Source organism: Ambystoma mexicanum, chromosome 14 (genome assembly GCF_040938575.1).
Source record: "Ambystoma mexicanum isolate Mex_15411 chromosome 14, UKY_AmexF1_1, whole genome shotgun sequence".
NCBI classification, from domain to species: Eukaryota; Metazoa; Chordata; class Amphibia; order Caudata; family Ambystomatidae; genus Ambystoma; species Ambystoma mexicanum.
Genome location: NC_090940.1, coordinates 3,060,259 through 3,074,852, shown reverse-complemented (window position 1 = coordinate 3,074,852; position 14,594 = coordinate 3,060,259). Strand labels below are relative to the sequence as shown.

Sequence of the window (14,594 nt, the reverse complement as noted above, 5' to 3'; positions counted from 1 at the left end):
CAACACAAAAGTTCAAATCCAACGAAAAGGGTTCCAATGAACAATGTTCAAAGTTCCAGAGAATAACTTCCTCCCCCAGATTCCTTGTTCCAATATCACAAGTTCAAAAAGAATGATCCGGTTCCATGAGGCTTTCTCTCCCCCCTTGGTATCTTTGCTTTTCTTGGGGAACAGTTCCTGCCCCCAGGCTCTCTCTCCATCTTTTAACCTGTTCCAAATCCTGAGGGTATGTCTCTTCCTAATGACTTTCCTTTCCTTTATATACTTTCCCACAAGCTCATCATCCCAAGGGCATTACCTTGCTCGAGATTCTTTGGAACGCATTTCTCTATTGATCTTCACCTGGTCTACTGTCCTGCCAGGACTTGTTACACAAACACTTCATTTTACCTTCACCTGGTACACTTTCCCACCAGGACGCTGTTAGACCACTACTTAGCTTCACCTGGTCTACTGTCCTGCCAGGACTTGTTACACAAGCACTTCATTTTACCTTCACCTGGTACACTTTCCCACCAGGACGCTGTTAGACCACTACTTAGCTTCACCTGGTATACTTCCTTGCCAGGACTTGTTACACAAACACTTCATTTTACCTTCACCTGGTACACTTTCCCACCAGGACGCTGTTATACCACTACTTAGCTTCACCTGGTCTACTGTCCTGCCAGGACTTGTTACACAAGCACTTCATTTTACCTTCACCTGGTACACTTTCCCACCAGGACGCTGTTAGACCACTACTTAGCTTCACCTGGTATACTTCCTTGCCAGGACTTGTTACACAAACACTTCATTTTACCTTCACCTGGTATACTCTCCCACCAGGACGCTGTTACACCACTACTTAGCTTCACCTGGTATGCTTCCTTGCCAGGACTTGTTACACAAACACTTAATTTTACCTTCACCTGGTATACTCTCCCACCAGGACGCTGTTACACCACTACTTAGCTTCACCTGGTCTACTGTCCTGCCAGGACTTGTTACACAAGCACTTCATTTTACCTTCACCTGGTACACTTTCCCACCAGGACGCTGTTAGACCACTACTTAGCTTCACCTGGTATACTTCCTTGCCAGGACTTGTTACACAAACACTTCATTTTACCTTCACCTGGTATACTCTCCCACCAGGACGCTGTTACACCACTACTTAGCTTCACCTGGTATGCTTCCTTGCCAGGACTTGTTACACAAACACTTCATTTTGCCTTCACCTGGTACACTTTCCCACCAGGACGCCGTTAGGCCACTACTTAGCTTCACCTGGTATACTTCCTTGCCAGGACTTTATCACACAAATAACTTTCTCTTTAAGGTTGGGGTTGAATAACCCACTTGTGACTTGTTTTAAAAAACCTTTTATTTCTTTAGTAGCTTTGCTTTTGGCCTCTCGTCGTGTTGTCAAGCAGCAACTAATTTTATTAGGCCTTCCGGTAACCCACCTGTGCTCTCCAGGTTCATAGGTAACTTATGGCCTCCCCTCTAATCGTTTCCCTTCAGTTTGTGATATTCCTATGGAGAGGTACACGTGCTGGCAGCCCGGATACTGACTTCGTGTATGCCCGTTTGAGCGCTGTACCCTTGCTGTCTCTCTTTCTGTGGTGCACGGTTTCTGCTGCTCTCTCTCTCTCAGCTGTGAGCCGCCCGAACCCAGGCTTCTCCTTTCCTCGTTCGAATTCACCGTCACTACGCCTGTCACGGCATGTTCTCTCCCATCTTGGTACTCAGCGTTGCTGCGGGTCATGCTACGGTTCAGCAACTGCAGGTCTCCTCTCCCCTTCTCCTGCGCCTTTTCACGGTCGGGTGTAGCCGGGCCGTATTTAAACTTCCCTGCTTGATTATTCATCTTCCAACAAGTAGTTTGCTGCGTTGGTCTTCTGGGTCTCGTAAATCTTCATTACTCTGTGAATCTTTCTCGTGTCAGTGGTCCACATACTATCCATCATGGGAGTTTGGGTAGTAACAAAAGTACATCTACATAGAATTTGGGGAGGAGTGTAACAGTATGCCATTATGGCATAGGGAAGGTGGGGCATGCAACTTTCACCAATGATGTCCTCTGGTCTCTGCGAGAGTCACCTCCCGCAGATGGTCCTTACTCACATAGCCACCCCCAGTGTCAAGATCAGGTAGTGGCTGCCGTCTCCTGGCGACATGGGCGGAGGCTTTATCAGAGAAAGGAGTGATGACACCATCAGATTCATCACATCCAGTTGCCAGTCAATATAGAAGGTATTCAAACACTATCCTTTGTTATCCAAGACTTCCCCTCTAATACACAGTCAATTCTTGATTAGGTCACTCTGGACCCTGAGGTTTGGCAGTGCTGGAACTAGTATTCTTGGAATCACACCAGGCTTTAAGTGGGCTGGGGCTAGCTGGATTCTTGAAACTTTGATCGAGCTGGGGCTCCCCCGCCTCCTGCCACCCGCACGATTAACCCAACAGTGAGGAAAACCACTTTTTTTGTATTGTTCTCTGCTGGGGATTCGAACCCAAGTCCTTTCAGTGAAAAAACAGTGTCACATTGAACTGTGCTATTGCAGAGATGCTGTATTTCTTTTGTTTCATTCAATAGACTGCTTGACAAATAAACCCCATAATGCGCTTTATGTGTCAAGTAGCCTATTGAATGAAACAAAAGAAACGGAGCAGCTATGAAATAGCGCAGTGTGATTCGGCACTGGCTTGTCACCGGCATGGCGCGGGTTAGAATCCCCAGCACTAGACAATAAAAAAAAAGCAACCTGGCAGCGAGGAAAGCCAACTAACTTTGATTGTCCCATGCTGGGCACACTTCAGACCATGCCCATCATTTTGGCCAACACCTCACGGTTATAGCTCCCCTCGATCTTTCACGCCAATTAAAGCACTGAAATCACCCACAGTAAAATTTAAATGCATGGCGCCGGCAACCAATGCCACACACCTTTTCTGATTGACAGACCACACTCTTGAGCCCCTCATGCATCCAAACACTACATTGTGTAGTATCTTCCAATTCTCCAAACCTGCCTAGGAAACACACATGACTTTAGTACATGCCTTTTCTTCTGCAGGGGACTGACATGCATCCATGCTATCGCAAGACATTCTTCCCCTGCCATCCCCCCTCCCTTGTGATTCCAGCGTCTATTCCTTCTTTTCCTATCCATGGATCACCGCTGCTCATTTTGCTTCTACGGACTAAGGTCTGGCTACCCCAATATGCCACTCCCCAGATTAGCCTAGGTGCTCTGAAAGTAATACAGTGGTGATTTGGCACAGCATAAAAGCATTCATTGGAGAGGACACCTAGGCCTCCTGAAGGCTCAGAAAGAGAACCAGTGCTGCCATTCATCCCGGCCCAGGCCTGGAACATTCCCAAGTGCAACATGAGACCCATCCTTCAGGCATGGAGGGAAGCCCCGAGTGGAAGAAAGGCATTTGCATTCCAGATTCCCTTTCTCCAGCGGGGCAGCAGGGGGGCGAACCAGGAGAAAGCTAGAGATGGGAAATAGAGTCTGGCACTTTGGAAGATAAGCTGACAAGATGACCAGATGAAAGTTCCCATCTACGCCCGACGCAGGCATCCCAGCCGGAGGTTGCCATGGCAGATCACGCAGCGGCCATCATGGCACCGCCAGCCCACTGACGCAGCCCACCTCACACGTCGAATGTCAACGACATGTGACATCATTAGGAAACCCGGAACACCGGGGGCCGGAGAACATGGAAGGAACAAAAGTCGATTTCAGACAGCTATATCGTGGTCCTGTTTACTATTGTGTATCAGAGCTTTTTTTGTATTATTGAACTTGCTATCGGATTACTGTGTTATTTATCTACTGATTGCCTGCTGCTAAACAACCCTGCCTGGCCCTTGACTTACTGCTTACTCTGCATTCCCTGCTCTTTCCTGGTGCACATTTGTGTATGCCGCGGACAAACCGACTTTATATGTTTCGATGATCTGGACAATCTTCCTTCTGAATTTGTGGATTTGCAGTGCTTTGGAATTTATCCTCCAGCCTATACTTGGGTTTCTTCAGTTGTGCTTTCCTGCCTTCACGTAGTTTAGCGTCCTCGTGCCGTCGGGTCAGGCCCCTTCAAAATGTTTGTTTACTAACCCTCGACCCGCTGGCACCTGGTGGTCGGGTGGTTTCCTGACCTACAGACTTCCTTCTCTCCAAGCAGACAGTTTAGGATTTCCTGCGGAATTACTTGCACCACATGTAAGAACAGGTACTGGGGGTATCAAAGAAAAGACAGGGAACCCTGAATCATTCCTAACCTATTGTCTCTTGTTTTTCTTAGCCAACAAAAACACTCAGGTGGATCTGCGCAGCTTAGTTTAACACATTAGAATTTAATGCACAAAACGAACAAAAAGGGCCCTTTATGATGACACGTGTTTCAGCGTTAGCCGCCTTTTTCAAATCAGGGCATTTAGTATGCGTGTATAATTATCAACAGTGGATACCGCCATTTTCCAATGTCACATTTGTCCGTTATTTGAAATTAATGGGTTAGATCCCATTGGATCGTGTGCTCGTCACCCGCGTTGGCTTGCTATCTTGTTTTATTTAGCCTGGATACCCTGGCGGTGCATTCCCGCCTTTTCACCTGAATCCTTTGTTGCCTGCATTCTTGTTCATATCCAGAGACAATGTCTTTGGGAGGAAAGTCCCCCTCCATTCAGGAGACACTGTACGTAAGCAACATCTGCGATCCTGACAGTCATCCAAAGAGAAACAGAGGCATCGACAATCTGGAGCAAGACACAGAAGGAAGCCTACTGGGAGAATATGGCGGAGAGAGGAGGCATGCCTGGATGAATCCATGAGAAGCTCCCCTTTGGGAAGGAAGGATCGCTCAGGGGCAACACGGGTATCTTGAAAGCAAGACAATGAAGCGCAACACAGGCTTGAATGCCGATCCCACGCTTAGAAAACGCTCGCTGGTATTAAATGAACAAAAAATAAAATAAAGCTCCAAGAAGGGGGAAGTTCAGCATTTGGCAGAGGAGGATTGCCAGGGGAAAAGATGGAGAGGAAAGATACATATGCAAAGAAACCAAGTAGATCTGGAGGACGACGACAACCTGGTTGGTGATTACCTCAGAACACAGTAAAGGAAGACAGCATTAAGGGGTCATGAAAACTGGCACCAACCAAAAAGGAGTGTGCCTCCTTAAAAAATGAAGGATGAGCTACACAAGCAGAATTCAGAAAGTGGCAGGAGAGAATAAGAAAGCGGATGGTATATTCAAGAAAGGCAACCCTGGGCCAGGATCCCAAGGAAGACAAGGCCAAGTTACAAACACAAGATTTAATACAATATACTTGGGTAAAGGTGAAGTGGGGCACAAGGAAGACTGACACAGAGAGGGGAACCAATAGGGACCAATCCCCAGAGAGGGGCAAGAAGAGAACTCCAAGGGTTGGATGACAAAAAGGTTCCAGAGAGGGGTAAGAAGAAGAAGGAAACCCTTAAAACAGCAGAGAGGGGTAAGAAGAAGAAGGAAACTCTTACGACAGCAGAGAGGGGTAAGAAGAAGGACACTTAAGACAGCAGAGATGGGTAAAAAGAGGGGTAAGAAGAAGGAAACTCTTAAGACAGCAGAGAGGGGTAAGAAGAAGAAGGAAATCCTTAAGACAGCAGAGAGGGGTAAGAAGAAGGGAACCCTTAAGACAGCAGAGAGGGGTAAGAAGAAGAAGGAAACCCTTAAGACAGCAGAGAGGGGTAAGAAGAAGGAAACCCTTAAGACAGCAGAGAGGGGTAGGAAGAGGAGGACACTCTTAAGACAGCAGAGAGGGGTAAGAAGAAGGGAACCCTTAAGACAGCAGAGAGGGGTAAGAAGAAGGGAACCCTTAAGACAGCAGAGAGGGGTAAGAAGAAGGAAACTCTTAAGACAGCAGAGAGGGGTAAGAAGAAGGAAACCCTTAAGACAGCAGAGAGGGGTAAGAAGAAGGGAACCCTTAAGACAGCAGAGAGGGGTAAGAAGAAGGGAACCCTTAAGACAGCAGAGAGGGGTAAGAAGAAGGAAACTCTTAAGACAGCAGAGAGGGGTAAGAAGAAGGAAGCCCTTAAGACAGCAGATAGGGGTAAGAAGAAGGGAATCCTTAAGACAGCAGAGAGGGGTAGGAAGAAGGAAACCCTTAAGACAGCAGAGAGGGGTAAGAAGAAGGAAACTCTTAAGACAGGAGAGAGGGGTAAGAAGAAGGAAACCCTTAAGACAGTAAACACAAGAAAGATCCCAGAGAGGGGCGGGTGGAGGAGAAGCCCGCTGAAAGAAATATAGTGAGAACAAAATCATGAGGAAAGGTAAAAACAAGAGAGCACGAAGCGAGAAAGCAAGAGAAAGATCCTCAGGGACGGGAATCGAGCAAGAACCAACACCCTTAAGAGAGGCAGAGAAGAGGACTGCAAGAGAGGAAACAAGAGAAAGATCCCAGAGAAGGCAGCAGAGGAGAACCATAGAGAAAGAAAATGAAAAAAAGCTTCCAAAGATGGACAAGAATAGAAGCCCTTACGAATATGAATAAAAAAGCATCGGGGAGAGGGAGAGGACAGAGGAAATCTCCAGGAACAAAACAAACAGATCACTAATAGGTGCAGGAAGAAGAAAACAGCAGAGAACCAGAACCTGAAGCACAATACAGAGAAGTGAATCCCAGGAATGGGAGATGCAGAAAAGGGAAGAAAAACTAAGAGCGAAACCTGAACTTACCGCAGGGAGTGGGGCTAAACCCATGAGTCACATGAGAAGGTGAACCAGCAAAAGTCTGCAGTCTAAACTAAACACCAGAAAAGAGAGTCTGTACTGAAAACAAGGTTATAGATCCAGTCTCCACCTTGGAGAAATCCCACATAAATCTTAACTATAATAGAGTGTCTGTGTCATACACATGCACATTCTTCTCACAAGGAGCACACTGTGATGGGGGGTGTGTGTGTGTGTGTGTGTGTGTGTGCACATATATGTGTTTGTTATTGTGTTTTCTATCACTGAGGCAGATTGATTGTATTGACCTTTATTGAGAATATTAGGTACAAGATTGAAATCTGCCGAGCAGGAAATAATGTAAAAACTTGCACATAAACACCTATATGCACTTAACAACCAACAACATTTTTGAAAACATATGCTAGAAACAGCCTTGCAGCAAGCCTATTGGTTGAAAGCCAGAAAGGGGTGGGTTAGGAAGGAAGGGGAAGGATACAGGAATATAGGGTAGTAATGGAGAGGTACAGCTTTACTCTAATTAAAGGCAAGATAACAAAATAGCTTAGGTTTCATAACAGTCCAGGAACATTGATTAAATATGTTCATACTTTTCACAATTCGCTTTGAACTCTGAAAAAAGATTTCAAAAACGTGAAAATGTGCCCATGTCTTCTTACTCTATATTGCTGCCTTCCAAATGGGGAGAATTTGATGTTCTTCTATGTAATGACTATCATGGACTACAACGCGTCATATGTGTTCAAGAATGTGGAGACATATGTTGCACCAAGTGCAGCAGAAATGGAATGATTGATCCCTCGAGCGTCTTGGTCCTTTTTGGTAGATATCAGAGCGCAGTCGGCTTAGGTTTTCCATGTCCAGTACATATGCACCAGGGTTTCTGGGTCTTTGTCACATATCATGCAGACATCTGTACCTGAGTAAAGCTCTGAGGAAAGTGGCCTTACATGTCTATCCCTGTTCACATATTTCCCTTCAGGCAAGCTACTGGGAGATGCAAGACAGGAACCATTCTGAAATGGGGGGCCATTAGACAAAACACAAAGGGCCTCATAAAGAGTGCAGTATAGTGCTAGTATTCAGAAGACTTCACATATCTCACATTTTGTAGAATACCACCGTATTTTGAGTTGGAATGACATAGGACTTCTGCCACCTGCGGCACATAGAAAGTGTTGCATTCTGTAAATAATGCACATTTACCCCACACAGAACTTTATATGTACTTCATGCAGTCACCTTCACGTGTGACGCAAACCCATAATAAGTGGCATTTTAAACAGAAAGCGGTATTGTAAATACCACATGATGTACTCACCATGACCACCATCATAATAAAGCCCAATGAAGGCAATCGGCTCAGCGTTGATCTTACATCCAAATATGCCACTGGAAACATCCATCCATGCAAGAACAGAACAGACTAGCACAGGCGAGTCTCTAGGCATAGTTCAGCCCTCTTGTTTGGAAAACAAACATTTTAAAAATCAAACTAAAATCTGGATTACAAGTAGATCAATTGGACAGGTGATGTGTTTTGAGGAAACAAGGGTTGGTGAAAAATGACAAAACACTATAATGACCTTTTGACAAATGTAGTTTCACTCTTTGGAATACAGTAAATGAGCCGCTGTAATCTAAGGAAATGTTAAGGTTAAAGGGCACTTGTCCCGCGCTCTATCACCATTGGAATGGTTCCCTGGCCCTGTGGGGGTTCAGAAAGAAGAGTCTGGGGGGGTATAGTTAGTAGGGTATAGCAGGAATAGGCAGAGTGAGAGTTGTGATGTCCTGTTGACAGTCTCAGTTCAGGTTTCCCCATTCACGGAGCTTTGGTGTGATTTTCGGGTCGGTACAATTCCCATGTGCTGTTGTGCATGACTATGTGTTGTTTTGAAATTGCGGTGAAGTGCATGCAGACTGCTGTGCAGAGATGTGGTTGTATGTGTTTGTGTTAGCGAAATGTATGCAGAAAATTAGGTTCTTAGACTTCGGTCATTGGGAATTTTTCTTACCTAGTTGCTGTGGACTACTGTGCTCATCAGCTCTGTCCATCCTGTATATTGGCTATTATCTTGCAGTTTAATCAACAGGCACTGTGTAGGGTTGTGGCTTTCCTCTGTAGCTTTCGTGCGGTTTGTCGGCATGAGAAGTTGTGAGGATCTCCCCCCCCCCCCTCCCAACACCTGACTAGAGATGATGAAGTTAGGGGTTTTGGGTGCCTCCCTGGGTTTCTTGTGTGGGATCCCTAACCTATTAGGGGTCGGTGCCCTGAGCCCTCTTGGGTTGTCAGTATTGGTTGATGCTCCCCCGTCTGTGTCTGGGTGTCCTGTTTCCAGGTATTGATTAGAGTGGGGTATTGTGGGGTAGGGTGTAGTATTTTCTTCGGCTTTCTCCCTGGCTTGTTTTTTCCATGTAAGTTTTGCAGTGATCTCTGTTTCCAGCTGAGTCTTTGTTTTTCCTAGTCGTTCCCTCCTGATTCTGATGTGAGGGTCTATGATCCACTTGCACCAAACACAGTATCCTTTGGTGGTCCAACAATCTGAGTTAGACATTGACAAGAACGAAATGGAAAAATAGCCTCGTCAATATTAAAAAGTGATCTTATGATCGGAAAATTAGATGGATGCAAGAATGGACATGTGCAGACGCTAATTGGTGTAGTAGGAAGTTGCCCTCAGACTGATCTTCTGACTGCAGTGTTTGTCATATTCAGTACACTGTTCTAGTTTTCTCCTTTTTTGTTTTGTTGACTCATGCTGAAGATTTGACATTCAGGGGCACTGATATGTTTTTAATCCTGTGAGTTTTCATATGTCGAGCCAGATTGCTTATCTGATTGAAGAGTCTATGACATTCAGAACACTGATAAGGTTTTTCCCCTGTATGTGTTCTCTCATGTTGAGTCAGATGGTTTTTAACACCAAAACTTTTCTGGCATTCACAGCACTTATAAGGTTTTTCCCCTGTATGTGTAACTTCATGACGAGTAAGATGTGATTTGATAAGAAAACCTCTGTCACATTCAGTGCAGTGAAAGGGCTTTTCTCCGGTGTGTGTCATCTTGTGTAGAGTTAGACCGTTTCTATAACCAAAACTTTTCCCACATTCATTGCACTGATGAGGGGTTTCTCTAGTATGGGTTCTCTCGTGGGAAGTCAGATAGAACTTGGTACTGAACGTTTTGGGACATTCAGTGCATTTATACGGTTTTTCTCCTGTGTGTGTTCTCTCATGCTGAGTCAAATACATTTTCTGACTAAAGCTTTTTTGGCATTCCGAGCACCGATATGGTTTTTCTCCTCTGTGCATCCTCTTGTGTCGGACCAGACTGACGCTGTAGCTGAAGCTTTTCTGGCATTCCGTGCATTGATAAGGCTTTTCTCCTGTGTGTATTCTCTCATGCAGATTGAGACTAAGCTTTTCGCTGAAGCATTTATGACATTCAGAGCATTCATAGGACTTTTCTCTAATGTGTGTTCTCATGTGGCGATTCAAATTGCTTTTAAGACTGAAACGTTTCTGGCATTGAGCGCACTGGTGAGGTTTTTGTCCTGTATGCGTTCTCTTATGTTCTGTCAGTTTGAATTTCTGATGGAATCTTTTTGGACATTCAGAGCATTGATGTTTTTTTCCTGCATGTGTTCGCCAATGTTCACTCAAAAGGGATTTCTGACCAAATCCTTCCTCACATTCAGAGCACTGAAATAGTGTTTGTCCTTTGTTTGTTTTCATGATAAGTACAATGGGGTTTATCACTGAAGACTTTTTGACACACTCAATATTGATAATGTCTATCTGCAAGCTTCCTTCCGGGTCACATTGATAGCCGAGGTTTCTTATTAACAGAGTTGGTGATCTTTTTAAAAGGAAAGGTTTCTTGCATAGTAGTTGTACAAGGTTTCGCGTTTGCCTCTGTTGTTTTGTTACATCTAAGAAGAATGTAATCCCGGTTTACTGGTACTCTTCTGAAGACTTAACATAGGGTTTCAGCTACATCCATGGACATGTGTAGGAATCGTGTTAGCCCCCATAGCTTCTAGATCCAGAGGAACCATGGATCGGTGTCGCCTTCTTCCGTATAAACATGCCGATTCTGTGGTGCCACCTTGCCTTTTCCATCCGTGCTTCAGCCAGCTTTAAATTAAAAAGAGATGTTACATTATACATAATACTGATGAACTGATTGCACTATTTAAGATAGTAAGTCAGAAGTGATGCAGGTGATCAGACGGGGGCCCGATCGCATTCCGAATAAAGAGTGCTTAAGACAAAGGTAATGATTTAGAAAGGTGCAGCACATTAGCAAAATACACTCACACTGCAATGATAACATGGAATCTTATTTTGGTAATATACTTACAGTCAAAAATTACTTTATATACAACAACTTAAACTCATCCATTAAATATCTTCATTAGAACATCATATTCCTCTAAAAGATTAAAAAGAGCTTTATCCCCAAACAGTCACTACTACTAGCGAAACCCTTTGCAAGGTGAGTCGAGTGCTGCCACCACAACCCCATTCAGCCTTTTCAAAATAATGTTGGTGCTTTAAAAAGCACGTAGTGCAAGGCCGTAGAGTGCTCTGGCCCACAGCCTGCCTGCTTCCTGGTGCTGATATATCCCGCCTCCCAGACCTCCTACCGGTCCTGATTGGTGCGTTGCACCCACCAGAAACACAGGCCTACTGACCTGTTGCTAGCGCTACACCAGCGCCATTTCCAGCAAAACCCTTGGCAAGGTGAATCGCATTCTGCGCCCACGACCCCATTCAGCCTTTTGAAAATAATTTCTGTGCTTTGAAAAGTATTTAGTGCGAGGCTGTAGCGTGCTCTGCCCACGGCATGCCCGCTTCCTGGTGCTGCTATATCCTGCCCCCCCAGGCCTACCAGCGGCCCTAATTGGTGTGTTGCACCCTCATTAACGACACCCTAGGGCAGCCCCTGCGGCTCAGGGCCCCAAGGTAAAGGGTGGCTTCTGAAAGTGTCTGCAGATGTCAGCAGGGGAAGCAAGTAGCCAGTCGTCAACCAGCACCAACTACCACGGTAGGAGTGGCCAGGGTGAAGGGTAGAGCTATTACTCTCCCCGGAACCCCTACCACCTAGAAAATTACCCTACACTGTGATAGTATTGTGATTACTAGCCTGCTCCACACTGTGATAGTATTTGATTGCCAGCCTGCTCCACACTGTGATAGTATTAGATTGCTAGCCTGCTCCACATCATAGTATTGTGATTACAAGCCTACTCCACGCTGTGATAGTATTTGATTGCTAGCCTGCTCCACATCTTTATAATATTGTGATTACTAGCCTACTCCACACTGTGATAGTATTGTGATTACTAGCCTACTCCACACTGTGATAGTATTTGATTACTAGCCTGCTCCACACTGTGATAGTATTTGATTGCCAGCCTGCTCCACACTGTGATAGTATTTGACTGCCAGCCTGCTCCACACTGTGATAGTATTAGATTTCTAGCCTGCTCCACATCATAGTATTGTGATTACAAGCCTACTCCATGCTGTGATAGTATGTGATTGCTAGCCTGCTCCACATCTTTATAATATTGTGATAACTAGCCTACTCCACACTGTGATAGTATTTGATTGCTAGCCTGCTTCACACTGTGATAGTATGGTAACTGCTAGCCTGCATCGCACCCCAAAGAATTTGTTGAGACTGACCTGATTCACATCTAGAAGGGTCCGCACTGTGCCACCACCATGATTTCTAATCTGCTCCACACTGTGATAGTATTTGATTGCTAGCCTGCTTCACACTGTGATAGTATTGTGATTGCTAGCCTGCTCCTCATTGTGATAGTATTGTGATTACTAGCCTACTCCACACTGTGATAGTATTTGATTGCTAGCCTGCTCCACACTGTGATAGTATTAGATTGCTAGCCTGCCCCACATCGTGATAGTATTGCGATTACTAGGCTATTCCACACTGTGAAAGTATGTGATTGCTAGCCTGCTTCACACTGTGATAGTACAGTAACTGCTAGCCTGCATCGCACCCCAGAGAATTTGTTGAGACTGACCTGATTCACATCTAGAAGGGTCCGCACTGTGCCACCACCGTGATTGCTAGCCTGCTCCACACTGTGAACATATTTCATTGCTGGTCCACTCCATAAAGCAATAGTATTGTGATTGCCAGCCTGTTCCACGTGTATTGACCACAAACTAGCCATTAAAACCATTGACTTTGTATATGAGAATATCTCGGCGTCACATCTTTTATTCATCGAGATGATCAAGGAACTACTAACTTCTGTATTGGATAAAAACATATTCATCTTTCACAAAACCTTTTATCAACAAACAAAGGGCATAGCTATGGGCATATGCTTTGCGCCATCCATGGCCAACCTATTTCTGGGAGAATTTGAAAGCAAACACGCAACTAAACACCCCAGAATATCACAAAAAGTGGTCAAATGGCAAAGGTATATAGATGATGTTTTTATCACCTGGAATGGGAGTAAAACTGAAATGATGGAGTTCTGTGAATACCTCAACAAAAATTAATTTGGCCTGGAGTTCACAATTGAAACCAGCAAAAAGGAAGTGACTTTCTTGAACCTATATATTTACATAGAGGATGGGAAATTGGAAACAAGAACATATAGAAAAGAGACAGAAGTCAATGCAACATTACAAGCTAACAACTGTCACATTCAGAAAACCATCCGTAACATCCCAATAGGAGAATTCACAAGAGCCAAAAGGAACTGCAGCCAAATCAAGACATACAAATCAGAATGTACAACAATCGAAGAAAGATAAGATATGAGGCAGACTGCATAAAAAAGCCATGAGCAAAGTAGATAGTGGCAACAAAGAGGATTGCCTGAAACCAAAGAAGAAATGTCTATCAAAACATCCAGAGGCAATAGGAATGATAACACAATGTACAGGAAACAACACTCTGATATGAAATATCTTTCAGAAGAATTGGCACCTGATCAAATTGGACACGGATTTGACTCAGTACTTACAAGACAAACCAGATATAGTGTATACAAAAGCACCTACACTGCATTCCAAACTGAGCCCAAGCTACATGAGAGGAACTGAACAGAAATTTCAGACAAACATACTGACTGGCAAAAGCTTTAACGGCTTTTTCAAATGTTCAAATTGCAGCATAGACTCTCAATAACATACAAAGCTACAGAACTGCGGATGGAAAGAATGTAATGATTAATGAATGTATAAACTGCAGAACGACTTATCTAATGTATCTGATTATCTGATTCTGTAACACGTGTATGTTGGAAGCACCATTCACGAGTTAAGAATGAGAATCAGGGAGCATCTTGGAACAATCACGAGCAGAGACAACCCCTCAGCACTAGCTGAACACTGGAACAAGCACCATTGGAACAACGATAAGGAGAACCTCACATTCTTTTGAGCCAAACACATACCCCAGGATGAGAGACTGGGGGACCAAGAGAAATGTTTGTGCCAAAATGAATGTCGTTTAATATGTGATGTAAGAGCAATAACAGAAGGTCTGAACACTGACACAGAAATGCACCACTTTCTGTGATAACAAGTGAACACATGGAAGTGGTATCTGGGGAGGCCCAACCAACAACCTGCCCATCTACCATAATCAGAATACCACCAAATAACATAGAGCTACCTAAAGCCAATAAAATGAATAAATCTGGCAGGGCACCACCAACTCAAGTTACAAAAGTAAAAGAATGAGATAGAGTCAAGTTAGACTACCTCTTAAAATGAACAGATAAAACACGGCACCTCTAGCTCAAATTTTAATTATTTGAAATTAAAGAATAAGATACAGTCAAGTTGGACTACCTCATATTAATGC

General features: G+C 44.4%; 1 protein-coding gene across 1 annotated transcript in view; it reads right to left on the bottom strand.

The window, feature by feature from the left end:
- Positions 1-14,594, bottom strand: part of LOC138527545 (zinc finger protein 845-like) — a 111,107-nt gene that overhangs the window by 82,740 nt on the left and 13,773 nt on the right. Inside the window, exon 2 of the mRNA XM_069638797.1 lies at positions 9,494-10,870. Within this exon, the coding sequence (XP_069494898.1) occupies positions 9,494-10,468 (975 nt within the window). The 5' untranslated portion in view covers positions 10,469-10,870. The remainder of the gene's footprint in view (positions 1-9,493; positions 10,871-14,594) is intronic.